The sequence below is a fragment of the Ictidomys tridecemlineatus genome, chromosome 2 (assembly GCF_052094955.1).
Source record: "Ictidomys tridecemlineatus isolate mIctTri1 chromosome 2, mIctTri1.hap1, whole genome shotgun sequence".
NCBI lineage: Eukaryota > Metazoa > Chordata > Mammalia > Rodentia > Sciuridae > Ictidomys > Ictidomys tridecemlineatus.
Window position 1 is genome coordinate 229,324,367 of NC_135478.1, and position 23,171 is coordinate 229,347,537.

The window sequence follows — 23,171 nt, forward strand, 5'->3', positions numbered from 1 at the left end:
TGATAGTGTTTTACACCTGTTGAGAGGGTGTAAGGTTTTTCTCATTTAGTTTGTTATGAGGTATTATTTTAATCAATTATTGAATATTAAGCCAAACTTGCATTCCTGGGAAATGCCCTCTTAGTCTTCTGTGGTGTTTATATGCTATAATGTTTGATCTGCTACATTTTATTAAACATCTTGGAATATGCATTAGTGAAGGATGTTGATCTATGCTTTCATTCTATATGAACCTTTTTCTGGTTTTGGCATTAAAGGAATTCTGGTATTAAGGTATTTGGGAAGGATTTTTCTCTCTGCAATTCTGGAAAAGTCTGTGGATTACTACTTCCCTAAATGTCTGACAGGACTGACCACAAAACCCACCTTGTGTGGTACTTGCTCTCCTCCTGACAACGTGCAGTCACCTTCTCTCTCTTCCTTGCATGGTTTTTTTCTCTTGACTGCTTAAAGATTTTCTTTTTATCCTTACCTTATAGGAATTTTAATATAATATACTTTCCTGGCATTTCCTTTGTTTGGAGGTTTTCAAATTTCTTTAAGTTACAGGCCTAGTTCTGATGAGATTGGAAAAAAATCTGGTCATCATCTACTTAGATTTTTTTTCCAGAGTTCCAAAGTTTGCTTGCTACTGTCCTAGAGGTCACAAATGTTCTGTTCCTTTATTCAAACTCTTTGCTTTTATGGGAAAAGTTTCTTTTGCTGTGCCCGCAGGCTCCTTTCTTTCACATTGTCTAATTTTACATTGTGCTTTTAATTTTCATTCTGAAGTAATTCCACACCTGCAGAAGAGCCGCAAGGGAAACACAGGCCGTCTGCCCTCAGCTGAGTCCCTCCTGATGTGCATGTCTGACTGAAGTGTGGCACACTCCCCACACTGAAAAAGTACCAGGGGCTGGTGTAGGACTATAAATTAAAATGAGATTTTACTGGGAATTGTCATATTTCACTAATGTCTTTTGTTCCAAGATCCACTTCATGATATTGTATATTTTTTTTTATGTCTACTTTGTCTCTTCTGATGTGTGGGCATTACTTTGACTTTCATAACTTTGACAATTTTGATGAGTACTGGCCAGGAATTTTGTAGAATGTTCCTCAATTTGGATTCATTTCATGTTTTCTTGTGACTTGACTGAAATAATGGAATGTGAGATATCCAAGGGGAAACGCCCTGCTCACCACACCCCCCGCTGGGGGGCACATGTGTATCAACCTGACTAGTTGGCTAAGATCCAGTCTACCAGGCTTCTCCAATCCAGTGACTAATTTCCTCTTTTTATACCCTACTTATGAGAAATGATATTGAACCTAGACTTTATGCAAGGCAAAGAGAATTAAGCACTCCTGGATGGAGGGTTATCAAATAATTTGTGGACATGAAAAAACCTATATAGGAATTAGTTACTTTGGAAGAGATGCTTTGAAATTATGAAAACATCCTTTATTTCTTTAAAATTTCCTTCACTCATTTCAACATTCACCTGCAGATTTTGCAGTAACTATTATTACTGTGGTATTCTATGACTGTCCATTCCCTCACTCATTTTATACTTTCAATGGAATCCTTTTATGAGGAATAGTTGTCCCTCTTCTCCACTATAATTTATTTGTATTAGAATAAATTCAAGGATTTTTAAAAATCTTTGGATCATACTCCATTTTTGTTACACTTTGGTCACTGGAATGTTTTGGTTTGATTTCTGGGACTTTTTGACATGCCTCTACTTATTTTTTGCACTTTATTTTCTGACACAAGATGTTGCAGGCTCATCTTATGTTTCTTCTGTCCCAACCTAGAACCAGAATTACTCATTTCCCCACAAAGTTCTGGTTCCTCTTATTTAGAAGCCAAGATCTAGGTGCTTAACAATCCTGGGGCCTCTCCTCAGTAGCCAGAGCCATCTAACACATGTATGTTTACGAATCCACTGCTATGGCTGGAATACGGCTCCTGCCCAACCCCTGCCTGAAGTCATGGAGTTTAGTCCTGAAGTCGTATGTTAAGAGAAGAAAATAATCTGGCTATGGTGTGCAGAGCAGGTCTTTGGGAAGTGATTAGGATACTGAATCCAATGGCTTTATAAGAATGGGAAGAGAGACCAGACAGGCATACACACAGGCACTCCACCATAATGTGATGCAGTCCAGAGCCAGCATGATGCTGTGTGGGCCTCCTATCTCCAGAACTATGGGACAGAAATAAAACTCTTTTCTTCATAAAGTGGCTTAACTCAGGATTTCATTAAAGTAACAAAAAGTTAGCACACCTAATGTGTTCATACATGGCCCAACTCCTTTCTATGTATGCCTATATATATACTAAACACAAATCCAAATGCATACTTAATTCTCATACTTAAATTTGGCATTGCAAAGTTCATCTGAGCATTCCCTTTTGAGTTATTTGTAATCATTTCCTTCAACTCTGCTATCTGGCTCTTATTATTTACACTATAATTGCTTTTTAGTTCAACCTTAGTGTACATGTAAGGTGCATTCAGAATTGCTAATCCTTACCCCTGTGAGAAAAAAAAAATCACCAACTAGAGTACAATGCTAATGTGCTGTTCTTTTTGTCCTTAGACTTAATGTATCAATTCCATTTTTTTTTGAAAGACTTTGTTTTCAAAGTCTTTCAGTTCAGCTCCCATCTTCTCCACTCCCTACAGTGTGGCCATGTCATATGTCTGTGATATTTCCATTCCTGTGTCAGTCTCTGCACTCCTCACTACCTCAACACTTGGCAACCACTGACCTGTTTTCCATCTCTATGGCTTTGCCTTTCCCAAAACCCAAATGCAGTCCCACTATATGTAGCCTTTTCTGAGTCTGCAGCAAAATGCATTTAAAATTCATTTGTGTTGCTGTGTGAATCAATAGCCATTCATTATTATTCCTGGGTTGTATTCCATTTTATGAACGTGTCATGGTTTGTTTATTCAGTCACCCTCTGAAGGACATGCATTGTTTTGAGCAATAAATTCAGCTGCTGCAAACATTCATACAGGTTTTTGTGTGGACACAAGCCTTCCGTTCACTGGGGCAGAAACCTATTAGTGGCACTGCTGGACTGCAAGGTAAATGCATTTTAACTTTGTAAGACACTTGCCTCCCGTGTATACATTTGCTGTATACATTTGCGTGCTCATTAGCAACATATAGGAGTTTTGGTAACTCTGTATCCTAGTTAGCACTCTGTCAGATTTTAAAACTCTAGCCATCCCAAGGGTTATGCAGTGGTATGTCACTGTGGTTTTATTTTGCTTCTCCTCCATTCATATTATTTGCCATATGTTTATCTTCCTGGTGAAGTTTCTGCTTAGATATTTCCCCAATTTTAAATGTTAGACTGCTTGTTTTTTTCTATTGTGGAGATGTCAGAGTTCTTTATATATTATATATTCTAGGTACAGGTCCTTTATCAGATATGTTGCAAAGATTTGCACCAAGTCTGAGACCTCTTTCTTTCTCTTAATAGTGTTCTTCATAGAGTAAAAGGTCTCAATTTTGTTGTCAATTGTTGAGAGCAGTGTTAAAAGTCATTACAATTATGGATTTTTCTATTTCTTTGTAAAGTTCTATCAGCTTGTCTCAAGTGTTTCTGTTAGTCGCACACTTATTTATGGTTTTTATGCTGTCTTAGAGAATTGACCCCTTTATTATGTAATATCCCTGCTTGTTCCTTATATCACTTATGTTTTTATAAAAGCACACAATACATTTTCATTACTTTTGCTCATTTGTCTTTTAGGACAATTAAAATATGAAAAAGTGTGTTTTACCTTCATTTAACCAATTTTATCCATGTTCCTTATCAACCGTGGTCCTTACTCGTGTAGAGCCAGGTATAACTGTGGTATTTCTCATGGCTGAAGAATTCTGAATATTCTCTGTGGAGTGTGTCTGCTGGCAATGGCTCCCCCTCCCGTTGTTTACCTCCTTTATATTTTGTCAGGTCTCAAATTTCTGAGCTGGCACATTTTTCCTTCAGTACACAGATGTCATTCCACTATCTTCTTGCTCCCATGGCTCCTGATAAGAAATCTGCTGTATTCCCATGTCTTGTTCCCCTGAAGGTGAGGTTACTTTCTCAGCAGTTGTGATATGTCTAGGTATGGGGCTTTTGTTCATTTGCTTGTTTGGATATGTATCATTGTCTGAGCTTCCTGGATGTACATTTTGGGGTCAGGATGAATTTTGGGAAAACTAGTTCTTCAGATATTTCTGCTCCTTTCTCTCCTCCCTCAACTATCATGTTAGACATTTGAAATTGCCCTACTATTCACAGATGATCTCTTGGTTTCTGCACTCCTTTTTGTCTCTGTTTGGATAACTTCTATCTTCAAAGGCTCATGTGCCAGAAAGTTTGTCTCTAGTTTGGTGGCTAATGTTTAGGTGGTGGAACCTTTAGGAGGTGGGACCTGGTGAAAGGTGTTTAGGACATGCCTCTACTCTCATGAATGGACTGATGCTCTCTCTCAAGAGTGGGTCAGGTCTCCTCTGACAATTAGTTTCTGAGATAGCAAATTGTCATAAAGCAAGATCATCCCATGCCTTGGATACGTCTGCATAAGGAAGTATCCTTTTCCATTCCTCTGTCATACTGGGATTTTCCAGAGGACTCAGTCAGATGCTGGTATCAGGCTGCTTGGATTTTCCAAATACCAGAATCATGATCCAAATACTTCTGGTCGTAGGCATTTTGTTATAGCATCACAAAATGGACTAAAGCCATTGTGGTGACCACTTTTTTAGGATTGAAGATGAGCACACCTTTCTGTCTACCAGGGATTTGTATTTTAATCAGGAATTTGTCTTGGTGTGATATTTGTTGTTCCCAGTACTACCCTCTGTGCAGAAAAAGCTCCAAATTCTGCTACTGATACTCCATACCTAGAATGTAGGTTGGTGGTTAGGGATTTTCCTCTGTCTGCCTTTTCCCTGGACTTGGGTCTTCGCTTGGCACTGCACTCCCAGGAGAATCTGCTCTTGTAGCTCTCCCAGTTGTGTCTCATTGTTACTTCCACTTGATGTCTGTTAGCCTGGCAAGATGAGATGGAGTGGGGGATTCCCTTTGATGTTCTGGTTATCTCTCCTTTTTAGTTAGGCAGAGGCTTCCAAGTTCCAAGGGTTGGATCTCCCAGCATTCCTATTTGACCTTCTGTCCCCTTCCGAGTGGCAATAGTTCCCCACGTTGCCCTAAGGGTTTGGTTTTTGTTGCTTTCCTCCTGGAGATTTGGAGATTCAGGACATTTTCATAGGGAAGATGCGGGAGATGTGTATGGATGGAATTCCTCAAGTGGTTACTGTCCTCTCTCAATATCAGTGAGGGACTTTCCAAGGAGTTCCCTCATGTTTTCTGTTAAGCACCTGGTACAGCGCCTGGAGAAGCTTGTAAGAATTGGCAACTGTCTCTACAGTCACCCCTAAGGGGCTTCATGACACTATCCCATATGTGGCATTTAAAAAGTCCTTTAAATTTTCAGCCAGATTTCATTTCCAGTTTGTATGGCATCATCTGTGCCTTTCCCAGGTAAGTGACTACTCCCAACAAAACTTTATTTTTTTAATCTTTATTTTGTTTATTTATTTTTATGTGGTGCTGAGAATTGAACCCAGGGTCTCACATATGCAAGGCAAGTGCTCTAACGCTGAGCCACAACCTTTAAAACATTTTTTTAGTTGAAGTTGGATGCTAAGGTCTTGGCTTGGCACAGAATCATGAGCCACCACACACTTGTAGATTCAAACAGCAATTCTTTATTCCCGAACTCACACCGCCTCCACACAGGTTCAGGGGCAATCTAAAATCTCTCTGCCCAATTTACCTACTCCAAAGCCCATTTGAATCTCACTAGAACTCAACGGGAACAAGCAGCAGGAACACCCTAATCCCAGCAGCAATAATCTTCAACCTCCAACTTCCCTAAAACCCCTATTGTCTTAAACCGGGAACACCTTAAACTCAAGGAGTGGGAAACTTCCTCAAACCTGATTAGCTCTAAACCCGGATCGGCCCTGGTCTTTGAGCAAGGTTACCTTACTAAAGCATACATGCAATGTCCCATTGAATGTCCTCTAAGCTGCATGGGGTACGCTGGCAAGGAGATTTTGATGCGTCATTCCTTCTTGGCAATGGCCCTCAGCAGTTGGACACAACACCTTTATTTTATTCCAACAAAACTTTAAATCTTTACAGGTGCATCTCCTCCTAGGTTTTCAGGGGTTTCGTAACCCCGATTCTCTAGGATCAAGAAAACTGTAGCTTTTCCTGGTAGTGTCAGAGTGATGCTCTTTCTACCTCTTTATATGAGACAGAACTGGAAATTTCTAATGTGTTTTTATTTCTATCCACTGAATATTTTATTTCAAATATTGTATTTTTCAGCTCTAGAAATTCCACTTCATAACTTATATTCATTTCCACATTGGGTCTCTGTTTTCTTTTAATTTCTTGAACATATTTATAGTATCTGCTTGAAATTCATTTAATTCCATCATCTCTGTCATGTTGTTTTTATTGACTATATTTTTTCTCCTGGTATTGGTCATATACTTCTTCACTGTTTTGCAAAATTTGATTTGTAAAATTTACTTTTTTGAGTTAATTTAGTTCTTTTCCCTTATAGAGTACTGGACTTTGTTCTAGTAGGCAATTACAGCACTTGCTGATTAGCGTGACCCTTCCAGGATTTTCTTAAGGGTGTTAGAGGTCCTAGAATAGTCTTTACTGTGAGGCTAGTTTATTCCTACCAATGATGTATGGCCCTTCTTGGATTTCTACCAACTATCAGTGTTCAACCAGGATCTTTCACTATGTCCCCCTAGGCCTGTAAGGCAATCATGTGCCTTACAGATTCCTCAGTTTCACTTTTTCCATCTTCATTACAATTCAAAGTGATTCCATGCACATTTCTGGAGTTCCTTCTCCTTAGAAGTCCATCATCTTGCGACACTTGACACATGCCCCACCTGTCCCCTCAAGTCACTAAGCCCACTGTGTTTTACTTGAGTTTCATCTCCTGACAGGCAGAAGGATGGATGAGTATCTCAATGTTTTTCTTTCCAGGATCACAGTCCTGTGCTGCCTGGGGTCTAGGTCTGAACAAAGTGTTTTCAACTTCATCATTTTTGAGTTGTTTGTTAAGTGAGGGCTAGGCATGAAAGTTTCTCTCTAGTTGTATTTAATATCTTCTTTTTAGCTTTACCACGCGTCTAGATGTAGATTTAGTTATTTATTTTTTTGCTTAATGTTTATTATGCTTCCTGTATTTTTGAACTTATGTCTCTCACTAGTTCTTAAAAGTCCTCAGAATCATCTTTTCAAATATTGTCTCTTCTCCATTCTTTCAATTCTACCCAGAATTCAAATTTTAAGTGTTGTCTTATTTCATTTAGAGTGCTTTGATAAATATGTCCATATGGCTTATAAGAAACAGAAATTTATTTCTGACAGCTTTGGAGATAAGAAGTCTGAGATCAAGGTGCTAGTAGGTTCCATGTCTGCTGAGAACCACTTTTTCATAGGGGTATCTTTTGAAAGTAGCCTGACATGGTAGAGGGCTGGGGATCTCCCTAGGGCCTCTTTTGTGAGGGTGCTAATCCCATCTATGAGGGCCCAACCCACATGAACTAACCACCTTCTAAAGGCCCCATTTTCCAAATAGCATCACATTGGAGATTAAGTTTCAAATATGAATTTGTGGGGGCACATCCAATCTATAGCTTGTTTGACATTTTTCATCCCATATCTCCAATTTATAAATCTGGACACTCACATTCATTTTCTTTTTGCTATGCTCTAAGTAATTTTTTCCCATTTGTCCCCAATTCCCTCAACTGTGTCTTATCTATTTAACTTTTCCTTTGGATTTTTATATTTTTGAACAATGTCCTATTTCTTTTTTCTTTAGGAATTTCTAGTTGTGAAACAATTAGCTTATAGAAAAGTTTAACACTGAGTAAAATTAAAGCTTTTTTTCCCTCAAACCATCTGAAAATGACTGTCTGGATGCCTCTCAGCACTTCAGTGTGTTATTTCCTGCAAAATTTTCCTACTCATAATAGTCACATTCCTCCCATCTAATTTTCAGACACTACCCAGTTTCACAAATTGTCTCTCAAATCCTTGGAGAGTCCAGTGCAGACATGTGTTTCTCTCGGTTGTCATTACTCTTCTTCAGTCTGGAACTTGGCCTCATGATTATCACGGAAGTAATACTGTTCTTTCCTTATTGCATACTGCTGGGTGGCACACAATTTTGATTTATCCCATTACTGAATATTCACTTTGATCAAATAAGGTGGAGTTATGTAGTTTTTTACACTAGAAATCAATCATTCTCTTTCAGTATGTAATTAATAAGTCCACCTCTGCCCTGGGAGAAGAAATCAATTTTCCTAAGAATTTCAACTTATTCTTTATTCTTTCATTCATTTATATTGATTCCTGGTTTCCTATTCCATCAGTGTGTTTTAATCTATTATTATCTTTATTTAATGTGATGCCCGTTTATCTCTGATATAGCCAGTGGAAGTCCACAAAGTTTCACTTTTGTCCTTCTGACATGTCTTGATCACTTCTTGAGAGCCTTCTTTATTTTTGTAAGTAACAAGACATTCCAGGCTCATTTTGTTGGTCCCATGCCTTTGTCTTGAAACACAAAAGTAAGGGTTCCTGTTAGAAAATGGTATTTAGAAGCCAAGATTAGGTGCAACTTGGGTGCTCACTGCTCTTGAGTCATTACTCTCCAGGCCCTCTTAGTGGAGAGATTCAGGAAACACACATACACACACACACACACACACACACACAAACATTTCACCACCACTCACACCGGGAGGACTCCCCAAGACAAATAACGTGCCAGATGAGGGGAGAGAGCCTCCTTGGCTTACAAGCTCCTGATCCATGGGGAGCAGTATTTTTCATGGTGGTTCCTAGAGTCCATCTTGTAGATCCCACAGTCAGTTAAGAGCAAACTCACTTCAGAGAACCTAAAAGTCTAACTTCCTTCCAGATGCTGAAGCTTTGTTCACTGTTCTCTAGTGGAAGCCACGTACCAGTCAGTGGTTACTTTTACCATAAGCAAAACGGTTTATACCACCGTTGATCTTTCACCTTCATCAGGTGTCTAGGGCAAGTTAGAAAGTTAACTCAAAGTAAAATTTGTTCCGAGACAAGGGGAGTTGTTAAACCTTCATTTACAATAATTGGTAAAGCTCTTCAGACACTAGTGGGCATTTGATTTAAAAAGCCTAGAGTTCTGTCCTGGAGAAGCTCAGTTTCAGGAGGTCTACCATGGTACAAACCACGAGAGGGCTTCATCAGGGTGATTTCGTTTTTGAGGCCTCCTTCTTAAGATCACTCCTGAATTCATTCTGAAAAATAGCTTCTGAGTTCCATCCTCGACAGCTCAAAACACAGAATTCAAGCCGCTTGAATGGAAACGGGTTCCGCGCCTCCTTGGGGAGGCCGCGTCGTTCGACGAGGGGGCTTGCAAGGCTGATTCACTTCATTTTGGGGGAGGGCAGAGGTTTCATGAGATTGAATTAAAAGGATGTTCTTAAAAAACACTGTTTTTATTTGTAATCCAACACGTATTCACCCAGAAATGTTTATTTCCCCCAACATTTTGATAAAAAATCTCAACCACACAAAGCGGGACGAGTCCACGCAGACGTCCTCTCGCCGGCTCGCTCCCCCGCGCGGTCAGCCCGGCCCTGGGGGGCTCCACGCCCCTCCCGCGCCCCGGGGAGGTGGCTGCCCCCGCACCCTGCTCGGCGCGACGCTCACCGGGGACCTCCGCCCGGCCGTCCGCTTCCCCTCCCCGTCCAACACCCACCGCGGCCTCCGCCGGTTCCCTTCCCTAGCCTTCAGCTTCTCCATGGCCCAGAAGCGCCCCGCAGCTAGGCGTCCACCCTCCTCACTCCTACCGTCGGCGCCCACAGTCGAGTGGATGACGGGGTCCGCGGCCCAGCGCCCAGCGGGATGCGGGGACGCGACTGCGCGTGCGCGACCCCGACGTTCCCGCCCGCGCCAACCCACGCCCACTTTCGACGGCAGGCCGGCGTAAAGCGTTGCCGGTCCGGCTGCTGCAAAGCGCTTTACGACAGCAACGGGGTCCGCTGACGGCCAGCGGCCGCCCGCGCCCGAACTTCAAGCTCTGGCGTTCGCGGCCCTGCGGAGGCCGCTGCCGCGCGCCTGCCCTCCTCGCGCACCGCCGAGCACTGGGGCGATCCCGGGCTCCTGCGGCCTTGGGCGCCCGCCCGCGCGCCTTCCTCCCGGCCGGCCCGCCCTTCCTCCCGGCATGCACCGCGGCGCGGCCATGTTGCCGTAGTGTTGTTTTCCTCTTGCGGAGGCGACGGGCCGCTGCGCACCGCGACGCGCCGGCCTCCCGTGCTGCGCTCGCCCCGCGCGGGCCCGCGGCCGCTCCCCTGCCGCCCCGGCCCGCAGCAGCCCCGTTGGCCGGCCCGGGGCGCGGCCGGAGCGGGCCCTCGAGGGCCATGGCGGCCGCTCTGGGCGCGGGCGGCGGAGCCGGCGCCGCAGGTACGTGGGCCGGGCGCAGCCTTTGTGTGGCCCGGCTGTCCGGGGCCGCCGTCGCGCCGAGGGGACGCCGGGGCGAGGGCCAGGCCCGCGCGGACCCGCAGGCCCAACGAGGTCGGGGCCGCGCGCGGCGGCGTTCCTGGGGTGGGAAGGTGCGGGGCGGGCGCAGCCCCGGTTCCGCTCGGGCCCCGAGTCGCGAGTCCGCCCGGGCTGTGCGGGCCGCGCTGGCCCCGGGGTCCGCCGGCCGCGCTCTGGCCCTGCGTGCGCACTGGGGCCGGGGGCTGACCGAGGGGCAGGCCGAGCCGCGCCTGCGGGCGCACAGCTCAGGGCTGTCACCGTGCTCTTCAGACAGGGCCTTTCTGCGGACAGCGCTGGGGCTTTCGGGTTAACCTTCTCTAATGTATGCAGTTTGCTTGTCTCTGCATCTTTGAGGTTGAATTTATGTGTTTAATGTTATTGTTGGTGTCACCTGGGAACTTCTGGATCCAAGCCCCTTTTGTTATAAAGGCTTAAAGTGTCATGTGCACTTTTCACTGGTGTCAGTGGGGTTTCCCAGAGGCGGTAGGACCCGGGAAGGCGTGGAGCGGACAACTAATACATTTTAACTATCAGTGGCTGTAACTGCCATAAACAAAAGCTTTGGGGGTTCTCAACTGTGAGGCTCTCAAGTTTGAGAACTGCCATTTTAGAGGGGTAGTTTTGTGGTTTTCTCTTCCATTTTGTCACAGGTGCCATGTTTTTCTTTGCTGTTAAGACTCACGCCATACTCCTTACCAGTATTTGAGTTCTGTGACACTTGGTCCCTTCTGCCTCACCTACAGGCTTGTCATCTCCCCACCCCCTGAAGTCTGTAGCAGGAGCTGCTGCCTCTGCAGGCACCTCTCCTGGGCTCACTCTTGCAGGGGCTGACTTCTAATCCAGTGGGCTTCTGGCTCCCTCCTGGAAGCCATTGTCTGCAGTGTGACCATCTCCTTCCTAGGTACCTTTTTCCTCTTCATTCACTAGCACCTTTGTTTTCTTCTGAGATTTAATCAGTTGATCACTTTCTTTAGTGATTGTTCTTAGTCTTCTTACTTCAGGAGTCTATAAGACTCCTTGAGGACGGGTCGTCCATTCTACTCTACATTCCAAGTTCCTGGCACACTGCATATGTTCAGCAGATATTTAACAAATAAGATATTAAAAAATAAAATGTTTTCTTTGTGAAACAAACAAAAATAATCTAGAACTATACCCTAACTTTTGTTAGTTTTTTTTAAATCTTGTATTACTAAATCTTGTTTAATTAGAAATACTTGCATTGTCTATTAGTAGTGCCTCAGTTACACGTTACTTAGCACATTGGTTTTGTATTTCACAGTAATATGATTGATGTTGTGACTTGATAAACATGAAAGAAAGAAGTTTCATCATGGACAATACTGGTGCATACTATGTGCCATGCACTCTTTTCTTTTTTATTGTGTTAAAATGCTGGTTATGACTGAAATTAATTTCACAGTCACTAAATGTTCAAGATTGTCAGTTTGAAAGTCACTGACTTCTTGTATAGTAAGTGATCAATGTTACTGAATAAAATGATCTTAATTACTCAGAGTACAGCCAGAAACTAATGGAATCTGGCTAGGCAAAATAGATGTCACAACGTGAAGATATGTAGGAATGTTTGCTTAGGCTCTTACTGGAAAGCAGGTCACTCTTGACTAGATGCAATTCTCAGTTGTTGTTGCAGCCAAATAATGAGGGTAAGGATGGGGTTGCTGGCCTTGCTAATAAAGAAAATAGTATTGGAGACTGAAAACAAAAGCCATGGCATTTGGGGGGCATTTACTTATGAGCAAATAGTTAATAAGTTTCTAGGTTTTCTAGTGCTTCATTTTATTGTATATAAATAAAATAACAAGAAATGAGCATGTAAATCTTAACTCCCCTCCCAATGTTTTTTTAATGATTTATGGTTCATAAGTAAACTACTTTAGGAGTGAGTGCATTATTTTACTTAAAATTCTACAACAGCATTTTTGAGTTTTATATAATCTACTTTTTATAGATTAGACAAAAATGGAAATCAATGTTTGTAATTTTGTTTCCTAGATAAATCTTATAAAGGAAAGCTTTTATTAGAATTTTGCAGGCATACACATTAGTAGAAAGAATAATGAAACTGTATATCCACCACACAGTTTTAACATTTATCAACATATAGTAGATGTTCCTTAACTTACTATAGATTATGTCCTGATTAACTCGTTCTACAGTGAAGATGCCTTGTTGAAAATGCATTTAATACAACTAAAAAACCAAACATTGCAGCTTAGCCTAATTTATCTTAAATGTGCTCAGAACACTTAATTAATCTTTAACTGGGCAGAGAGAGAGAAAATATGAATAAACTGTATTTCTAGCCTGGGAAAAGACCAGAGTTTAAAATATGGTTTCAACACAGTGCACATTTGGGAAGTCAAAAATTGTAAGTTGAACCATCATGAATTAGTCCCATCTGTATTGATCTTTCCATTCCTGTACTTTCCTGTATTTTAAACAAATCCTAGGCTTGCAAAATTTTAGAGCAAGAATAAACAACAGAGCAGTGTAGATGCTAATACAGTTGTCTTAACTTGGTCCAGAGGAAGCCAGTCAAGGAAAGTTCTGTGATCTCCAGGTAAAAAGGTGGGGAAGAAAGCAGCACAGGGCAAAAGGTTTTTCCTTGAAATTGTTAACATGAAATGAATTTTAGTGCTGCATCAGAGAAAATTTACTGGGTAGAAAGTGTGAAGCATGTTAATCTCTAATGGTGCTGATGAAGGAGATAGGTCCATAGTTACTGGTGTGTATATGTATGTACGTGTGTGTGTATGTGTGTGTACGTGTGTACACTAACTCCCTTCACACTGAATTCAACTTAGCTTAAACCAGAGGAACTTGGGGAGTGGAGAAAAGAATAATAGCCTTACTTTCATTTTAGCCATTACTCCTTTTAGCATTTCTTGTGGGACAGGTCTATTAGTGACAGACTTCTTCAGGTTTTATTTATCTGTAAGTAGAATTTTGGAAGGATAGTTGTCAAATATAGAATTCTTGGTTGTCCTTTTTATACTTTTAGTATTTTAAATATTTCATCTCACTACCTTCTGGTCTCCGTGCTTTCTGATGAGATGCTGACTTTTATCTTATTGAAGAACCAATAATTGCTTTTCTCTTTATGCTTTCAATCCTCTTTGGTTTTGGTCATACATTTGATTTTAATGTATGTAAGTGTCTCTTTAAATTTATCCTGCTTGGAGTTGATTGAGATTCTTTGATGTGTAGACTCATATCTTCCATTACATTTGGCCATTATTTTGGCCACTGTTTCTTTGAGTCTTCATTCTACTACTTTGTCTTCTCCTTTTGGCACTCCTGTAATGCATATGTTGGTACTGTTGGGGGTAGCACCCTTCCTTAGGCTCTTTATTTTTTCACTTTTTCTTTCAGCTCCTCAGACTGTATTAGTTCAGTACTTAACATACCTCAATTTTGGGATTGACACTTGGACACTTTGTGTAATGTGATAATTTAAAAAATTTTTAGAATATCCTCTATCCTCTGATTTTGTCATTGTTGTTGTGGATTTCATTTGTCTGGTTTTAAAATAACTTTTCCAAACTAATTTTGTGGAGACTGTGTTCCTTATTCTGTGTGGTCACTGAAGTCCCTCCTTTTGTTATCTCAGTGCTTACTAATAGCAAGTGATCTGACAGATTTCCTTAAGTCCCCGAATCTACAAATATTAAAAAAAAAAAAAAAAAGAAAAGAAAGAAAGAAAAAGCATCCTCCCTCCAAGCGTGTGGATTGACTGTAGCTGAGGTGCTTCTTCATTGCTCATCTAGGCCATCTGTAACTACGTTAACCTTCACCTTCTGCCTACCCAGAGCCAAATAGCAGCCGGATGGACAAATCATGGGTCCTCTCAGGAGTTGTCCAACCCTAAGCATGTGTATGGTGTTCTAAATTCCACATAGTGTATGGGAGCCCTTCAAAGCCCACAGTCCCTAGTGTTTTTTTCCTCCCTACCCTCTTTTTCCCCAGGCTTTTTGGTTAATATGTTGCTTGCCGTGTCCACAATCCTTTGCCCCAGATGACTTTAGGTAATGTCTTAAAATGCTTTTTTTTCTTTTAATATATAGGTTAGCTCCACTTTTAAAAAAATTTTCCTTTGTAGTTGTAGATGGATGCAGTGCCTTCATTTTATTTATTTTTCTTTATGTGGTTCTGAGGATGGAACCCAGGGCCTTACATGTGCTAGGCAAGCGCTCTACCACTGAGTAACAACCCCAACCCCCTTTGAATGTTTTTGACAAACACTTTGGAGGCAGGGAGCTGCTTTAGCCTAAGAGAGTTCAGAGGGTTCAAATCAAAGGCTGGCCTCTTAGTGGACTCCTCAGGGAACTGACAGACAAGTCCCAGATCAGTCACAATTTTGGGAGACAGGTCCTTCCTGCCCTGTTACCATTGCAAAACTGCCCAGAAAGTCTGCCTGTACTCCCTGCTGCTGCCTCTGACCTGGGGGTGGGGATGCTAGGCAGGTGAGGAGACATGCCACAGCCATCCCTTCCTGCAGCTTTGTAGCCACTTCCCTCGCTGACCCCCACGGGCTCTTGCAAATTTCCTATGAGATCCCAAAGTTCCCAAACAGTTGATTCTGAAATTTTTGCCAGTTTATAATGTTGCTTCAGTGAAGGAATGGATTTGGAACAGATTCTCTTTTACCATCTTGGGTCATGTCACATTCTCATAAGAAATTTATAATGAACGTACAGTTTTTCAGAAGTGAAAATATCCACTCTATATTACAGTTTGGAAGGACTGTCCCAACAGTGTGTGTGTAGTTGTACGCATACAGGTACAGTGTGGCCTTTAATACTAGGACGAGAATCATGTTTTATTCTGCCATTCCACTTGTTCACTTGAGAGTGGGTCCTGGGGATCTTCCTATGTTGGGGTTGAGGGATATGTGGACCCACTTGTTGTTGAACCATTTTCTTGTGAGCATTTCAGTTTATTCTACTTTTTCATGGTGGTAGATAGTTCCATAGGAGACATCTGTAGACATATCTTGGGTGTGTCTGTGCAAATATTTGTGGACGATAGATTCTCGGGAATTGAGTTTTGATAGCTGCTTTTGTGTTCTCAAAAAAGTTACCACATTATCCTCCCATCAGCAGTGAAAATACTTCTTTTTCCTTTCCTTTTCTTAGAATCTTTATTTTGCTCATTTACATGGAAACATAGTCTAAATGTTATAATTTATAATTTCCTATCTTCTAGTATAATTATGCATCTTTTTATATTATTTTTCCTTTTCTTTTTCCTGTGAATTGCTGGTACATGCACTTGGTCTGCTTTTTAAACACTGGGCAGTAAGTGTCTTCCTCATTTAAAAAAAATTGTTATATATTATGTTAGGGTTATTAACTTTTTTTGTTCTTGCACTGTGACCTTGTTTTAAACTTTACTGTGTGGATATTTTAAGATTTGTACCTTATAAAATGTATCCGTTGCTTTTATCACTTTTTTTGATAGTCTTCCTATGCCAAGAATTTCTCTATGCTTTTAACATTTTATGCTCCAGTGCTTTTTTGTTTAGTTTTTTTTTAAATTTAATGTATATTTTTTAGTTGTTAATGGACCTTCATTTTATTTATTTTATTTTATAAATGGTGCTGAGAATCAAACCCAGTGCCACACACATGCTAGGCAAGTGCTGTACTAATGAGCCACAACTCCAGCCCTATTTTTAGCTTTTAATCTACATGGAGTTTTATTTTTGGGGTCGTGCTAATTTAGGCCTTCTAACATGATTTATTGTATTCTTTTCTGCTTTCTTAACAATAGATTCCATATATAGTTCTTTAGAAATATTGCTTCCCCCCCCCCGCCGTGTATGTGTGTGTGTGTGTGTGTGTGTGTGTGTGTGTGTGTGTGTGTATCAGAATGCTTTTTCAGAAGTTTTTTTGATTAGCCTGACCTGGCACAGGTCTTTAAAAGGATCTTGAGAAACACCAATCAGAATTTTCTATAAAGGATTGTACTAGAAAAATTTTGGGATTGTATTGTATCTATTAGTGTAATTTGGGAAAAATGGATATTTTTAGTCTGGAATCTTCCATCTAGCAACAAGAATGTATTGTTCAGTCTCTTTTTTTGTCATTTAGTCATTCACTAGATATTCACTGAGGACTTATTGGGGCCAGGCACTGACCTAAGGCATAGGATGGATGCGTTCCTAAACAAGCCAGGCAAGATCCCTGCCCTTGAGATGCAAATTAGTATAAATCGCCTTGTGTAGTTTTTCACACTTCTTCTTTTTTAAAATTTCTAATATTTTGTGGTATAATCATTGTATATGATATGGTTTTTATAATCCTGTTACATAAATTTGTAGAAAAGTTTTCTTCTTACTTTTTGGTAATTGAATCATATATAACTATCTTGTTGGCATCTTGCTTGTTTTTGTGGAATACTGGGGATTGAACCTAGGGAGCTCTAATATTGAGCCAATCTCCAGCTCTTTTTATTTAATTTTTTGAGATAGGGTCTCAGTATGTTGTCCAGGTTGGCCTTGAACTTGTGATCCTCCTGCCTAAGCCTTCAGAATCTCTGGGATTACAGTTGTGTGCGACTGCACCTGACTGGCATCTTGTTTTATGTTTGGTATTTTAAAATTTCTGCAAGCTCTTGGTTCTAATATTTATATCTCATTTCCTTTTCTGTACTTAACCTGGAATGATTCATTGACAAACCCTCCACTGTCATGTTGAACGTAATGGGTTATTACAGACATCCTGTTCTTAGTGTTTATTTTCTGAGTGTAGTAAACGTTCTTTACAGGTTTTATCATTGTATGTGGCTTTTGCTGTAGGCTTATGGTGGTTCTTGTTTTTTAGCTAAGAGTTCTTTTTTTGCATTGCCATTTTAATCAAATGCTTTCTTTGCTTCTATTGAGGTGATAATGTATTCTCCCTTCTTTATCCCTTAATGTAATGTGTTGATAGATTTCTAATGTTGAACCAGCCATTCTTGGGCTCAAAATCTTGATCTGTATGTTTTGTTCTTTTTTAACATATTGTTGCATTTTGTTTTAGGATTTGTCTGTGATTGCAAGAGAGATTGGCTTATAGTTTTCTTCCTTTGCATTCCTGAGCATATCTTGTGCTCTCTGATCTGGGTACCTTTCTTCTTTGCACTTGTAAGTGTGCATGTGTTGTTCTGGTTTGTGTATGTTTCTTCCTTTACAGTTGTGGGCATACCTGTGCCCTCCTTGTTTGTATGTGTTGCTTTCCTGGAGTGGATTATGAAGTTTCCTGGGACAGTGTGATTTTTTTTTTTTCCTTAATGTTGAAAGAACTTGTGTCTGCAAAATCATTTTGGGTCTGGTTCTTTTTAAAGTTTTTAAAATGTCTTTATCATTGTTCGTCTGTTTAGCTTTTTTAAAATCCCAAGGTTAATTTTGAGAATTTAAACTTTCCCAGAAAAATTTTTTTAATACTTTTGAATTAATACAGTTAATGCTATGTTTTCCTAAGAGTGGTGTTTTTTTTGTTGTTGTTGTTTTTGATGTGTGTGTGTGTGTGTGTGTGTGTGTGTTGCTGGGGATTGAACCCAGGGCCTTGTGCTTGAAAGGCCAGCAATTTACTGACTTAGTTATATCCCCAGCCTGAAGGTAAATTTTTTGAGACTCATGTTGGAACAGATTTTTAGCTTTCTACACTTGGGTGGGCTCAGAATTCTAGATTTGAATTCATTTTTCTTACATTTTCAGTGGTGTTGCTGCATTGTTTTTAGATTTCCTGTTCTATTTTTGAGAAGACTGGAGATATTCTGATTCCTCATAGTGTTCATGTGACCTTTTTCTCTTCCTGGGAAGTTTTACAACAATTCCTTTTTCTTGAAATTTCTTCTCTTAAACGTCACCAATTTAGCAGTGATATTTAAATGACAGATCTGGCTATATCAGTATACAAGGTTCTACTTTTAAAAAAGATGGTCTAGGTTCTTGGAAAAAGAAAGAGTGTCAGTTCCTCTGGAGTCTAGGAACATCCCATTGGCTGAGCCACTGTTTTCCTCTGATTTCCCAGGGTGATAGGAGCTTCTGTGACCTCCACAGTGGGAGGCGGAGTCTTGTCTTACATCTGGAAGATAACAATGAGTACATACTAAAGCAATATGATGCAGGAGTTTTCTGAAAAATTTGGTTGCTCAGAAGTTAATTGTTATACTGGAGGGCTAATACATTCAGTTTGAAAGTTACTGAATGTTACTTGACTTTCTGGTTATTGTTTAAATGACAGATCTGGCTATCCTTATCTATAGAATAAGGCATTTTGACTATTAGCTATTCAGAATAGAAGCTTATTATACATGAGTTCTCTTTTGGACAGAGTAGGGAATACAGAGGTTCACCACCTTTTTCTGGAGAGGCCACATAGTAAGTATTTTAAGCTTGCAGGGTACATGGTGTTTGCTATTTAACTTTGCCTTTGTAGCTTGAAAATGGCCATGGACAATATGTGATTGAAGTGCCTTGGTTGTATTCCATTAAGTATTTATTTGTGTAAATGGGCAGTGACTAAATTTGGACAAAAGTATGAGGCAGGCCATATTTAACTCATGAACTGAAGGTTGCCAATCCTTAGACAATTGAGACAATTGCTAGAAGCCTGTTGCAGGCTAACTTGCTGTAACATTTCTAATCCAAGTCTGAGTTTCTGGAAAAGAGGGTGAAATAATGAGAATTATAAGTAAAGGTTTTGTTCACTATAGATAAAAAATGCTGCATGTAAAAAGATTGTATAGGTGCAGCAGATGTTTTAGTCTTGCTGATGAGGAAAACCGACTCCTCTGTTAAAGCAGAATGTTCAGTACAAGCTTTATACTTAGAGATTCTTCAGACTAGAAGGCATTGACCACTTTTGTTTGGCTGAGTTAATCCTTCCTTGACTTCAGGAATGTGTTCTTTTCAAATTCTGGACTAATGCAGAGCATGTTTTCTTCCCTTGGTTCTGCTTTGCATGGCTGGTATAAACTGCGGTGAAGGATATAAACTGAAACTTTAATGAGGATTTGTCTATGCTGTCTCTAAAGAACATAAGGGAAATGACTGGCAAGAATATAAGAATAAAATCTGTCTTACAAGATTCTTGTCTTAGTTTGCTTCTTGGGACTTTGAGACATTATTTCACTGAGTATAATGTCTTCAAGGTCTGAGTGTAGCAGTGTCAGAATTTCCCGTGTGTGTGTGTGTGTGTGTGTGTGTGTGTGTGTGTGTGTGTATGTATGTGTATGTCAGGGATTGAACCTAGGGCTGTGTAACCACTGAGCCACATCCCAGCCCTCTTTATTTTTTATTTTGAGACAGGGTCTTATAAGTTGCTGAGGGCCTCATTAAGTTGCTGAGGCTGGCTTTGAACTTGGAATCCTCCTGTCTTAGCTTCTGGAGCCCTGGGATTACAGGCATCCGCCGCTGCACCCAGCAGAATTTCCTTCCTTTTTGTAGGTTAAGCAATATTCCATTGTATATAGATAGCACTTTTTATTTATCTCTTTTTCTGTTGCTAGACCCTTGAGTTGCTTCCACCTTTGGCCCTTGAAAGTATTCTGCTACTGATATAGAAAGATCTAGCTGAGTGGAACAGAACTCTTTGAGGAACATTAGTGGGATAAAAAGTAAATATTGGGTCTTTGTTCCTAATTCCTGTCATAGATCTCCCAAACCCTTGGAATTTACTTTCTCTTCAGTACTGAAGATTGGACTGGAGGGGAGCCCTAGGTGGCTTCAGGATGAGGGCTAGTTGTCAGAATAACCAGCCTTGTGTTTAAAGGGTTAGAATTTCTACTGTCCCAGCAGGGAAGAGGACTGGAGGACATCATTGTCAGTGGTTTCACAGTCATGCTTTTGTGATAAGACCCCCATGAAACCTCTAAACCAGGGTACTTGTGAGTTGGTGGACACATTCACATTCTGAGATGTTGCTGTACCTTACTCATTCATCTTTTCTTTTTGGGGGGCTGAGGGGCGGTAGTATTAGGCACTGAACCAGGGACGCTTCACCACTGAGCCATATTACCAATCTTTTACTTTTTATTTTAAGACAGGGTCTCACTAAGTTGGTGAGGCTGGCCTTGAACTTGCAATTCTCCTGCTTCAGTAAAATATCAGTTGTCCTCTCTAGTGGCTGGAATGGTAGGCTTGTACCTCTGTGCCTGGCTTCATCTTTTTTAATATCAACAGCAGTTTGGCTTGCTGACTGTATTGGATTAAACGATCGTTCTGCAACACCAACAATTCCCTTAAGTTCTGACACTCCAGGGTTAGGGCAGGTCCCACAGGTTAATGGCTCAGCTCTATCAGACTGCTCCACTAAAGATTCCAATCACTGATGAGGTACCGAGGCTACGCGTGCTTTTCTTGGTGAACTCGGGTTACTTAATTCACTGGAATACACAAAAGCCAGGAAAATGCTGTGTAGTACTTCACAAAGATTGTCTCTTAATCTGGCTTGTTTTCGTTTTCTTAATGGTGTCTTTGGAGAATAGAATTCAAAATTTTGATATCTAGCTTATCATTTTGTTCTTTCATTGATTTTTGTTTCACTGTCACATATATCTTTGCTTATCCCAGGAACTTATCTTCTTTACAAAGTGTGAATTTAGCTTCCTGATTTTTTTTGTTGTTGTATAGAGGGTTCTCCAGTTACTCCTGACCTTTTGCTGTAAAGGCTATCCTTCCCACCTTAGTAAAATATCAGTTGTCCATATATGTGTGGAAGTATTTGTGGAAGGCTATTCTGTTTCATTGATCGATTTGACTATATACACATGAATACTACAGATTTTATTATTATAGCTTTGAATTTCTTAAACAGCAGATAATGTTAGCTTTCCAACATGTCCTTTATTCACAGTTGTGTTAAGTATTCTAGGTGCTTTGCTTTTCTATATGAGTTTTAGAATCATGTTTCTGTTTCTACAAAAAAAGCTGCTGAGATTTTGATTAAGATTGCATTGAACCTGTAGGTCAATTAGGGGTGAAGTAACATTTCAACAGTGTTCAACCCTGGGTCTGCACACATCCCAGATTATTGTTTACTGGTCCCAAAGAAAGAACTTGGAGGAATCAACAGAGAGGGTTTGTACATTTTATTACTCAGGTGCTCCTGGGGAGTGGCAGGCCAGGACAACATTGGAAGTTACGCTGGACCTACCCCAGGGGGAATGCATTGGAGAGGTTGCATGTCCATTGTGCTGCTGGAGCTGGGCTGATGTTTCATGAATACTTCCTTCATAATGAGGGTAAGGATGGGTTGTTCACTTGTCAACGTGTTGTTGCATCAGCTCTTTTTGTTTTCAGACCAACTTTGGAGTGTCAAGTCAGCCTGCAGTGCTGGATAAAGCCCTGTACTCATTATGTAAATTGTACGTGTAATTTATTGTTGGAGTCTAGTTGATAATTTTTCTTTTTTTGGTGGTAGGTGCTAAATTTAAAAGAAGTTTTGCATGTATGTTCATGAGGGATAGTAGTCTAGTTTTGGAAGCATTTTTTCTAGTTTGTTTAATTTGTGTCTGCTCTTTTATTTACTTCTTTCTGTTGGTTTTTGGTTTATTTTGTTCTGCGTTTTGTGTGCCTCAAAGGGTGAAGTAGGGTGTGTAGTTGAGATGTTCTTTGTTGATAGAGGTGATTCAATCTTGAATTACCCTCTGAGTACTACTTTCTCTGCATCTCATATGTTCTCGTGGGTTGTGATTTTGTGTTTGTTCATCTCATTTTCGTTTCCCCAGTAATTTCTTAGATCTGTTGGTTGTGTATATAGTTTAATTTCCATGTGTTAGTGAATTTTCCAGTTTTCCTTTCTATTTATATTGTAGTCAGAGAAGGTATTTTGTGTGATTCTGATCTTTTTTAAACTTCATTGAGAATGCTTTTAGGTCCTCACATATATCCAGCCAGTGATCCATGTGCATTGGAGAAGGTATGTTCTGTGTTGTTTTCAGGTGTTCTGTAGGGAGTGTTAGATCTATGGACTTAAGTATTGCTCAGTTGTCTTCTTGCTTACTGGTTTTCTGTCTAGGTCTTCTATGAGTGTAGAATTCTGTTAGTGAAGAATTATTTCTCTCTTCGTTTTTATCAATGTTTGCTGCATATATTGTGGTGCATGTGTGTTTATAATTTTTGTATCTCTTGGTGAGTCGATGTTTTTGTCAGCACATAATATCTTTTGTTTAATGAGCACTTTTGAATTTAAGATCTATTCCATGTGTTAGTAGTAAAACCACCTTAGCTCTCTTGTTGTTTGCATTGAATATCTTTTTCCATTCTTTATGTTGCAACCTGTTAGTGTTTTGGGGTCTAAAGTGGGTCTCTAGTTGTTATGGTTTGGATGTGAGGTATCCCCCAGAAACTTACGTGTGAGACAGTGCAAGAGGTTCAGAGGAGAAATGATTGGGTTGTGAGAGTCTTAACCCAATCAGTGAATTCATCCCCTGATAAGGATTAACTGAATGGTAACTGAAGTGGTGGGTGTGGCTGGAGGAGGTGGGCATGTTGGTGTGGCTTTGGGGTATACATTTGTATCTGGCAAGTGGA

The 23,171-nt window shown here is 40.5% G+C and overlaps 1 protein-coding gene across 2 annotated transcripts in view; it reads left to right on the plus strand.

Annotated features, from left to right (window-relative positions):
* The first annotated feature begins 10,049 nt into the window (after positions 1 to 10,049).
* The window catches only part of Rbm33 (RNA binding motif protein 33), a 98,465-nt gene continuing 85,343 nt past the window's right edge, over positions 10,050 to 23,171 (plus strand). The window contains exon 1 of one of the 2 annotated variants that reach the window (XM_078040906.1): positions 10,050 to 10,552. In XM_078040906.1, coding sequence (XP_077897032.1) covers positions 10,510 to 10,552 — 43 coding nt within the window. In that variant the 5' untranslated portion in view covers positions 10,050 to 10,509. Of the gene's footprint in view, positions 10,553 to 21,834; positions 21,881 to 23,171 lie in introns of those variants that run through there. The other variant, XM_040291213.2, reaches the window with a different exon arrangement.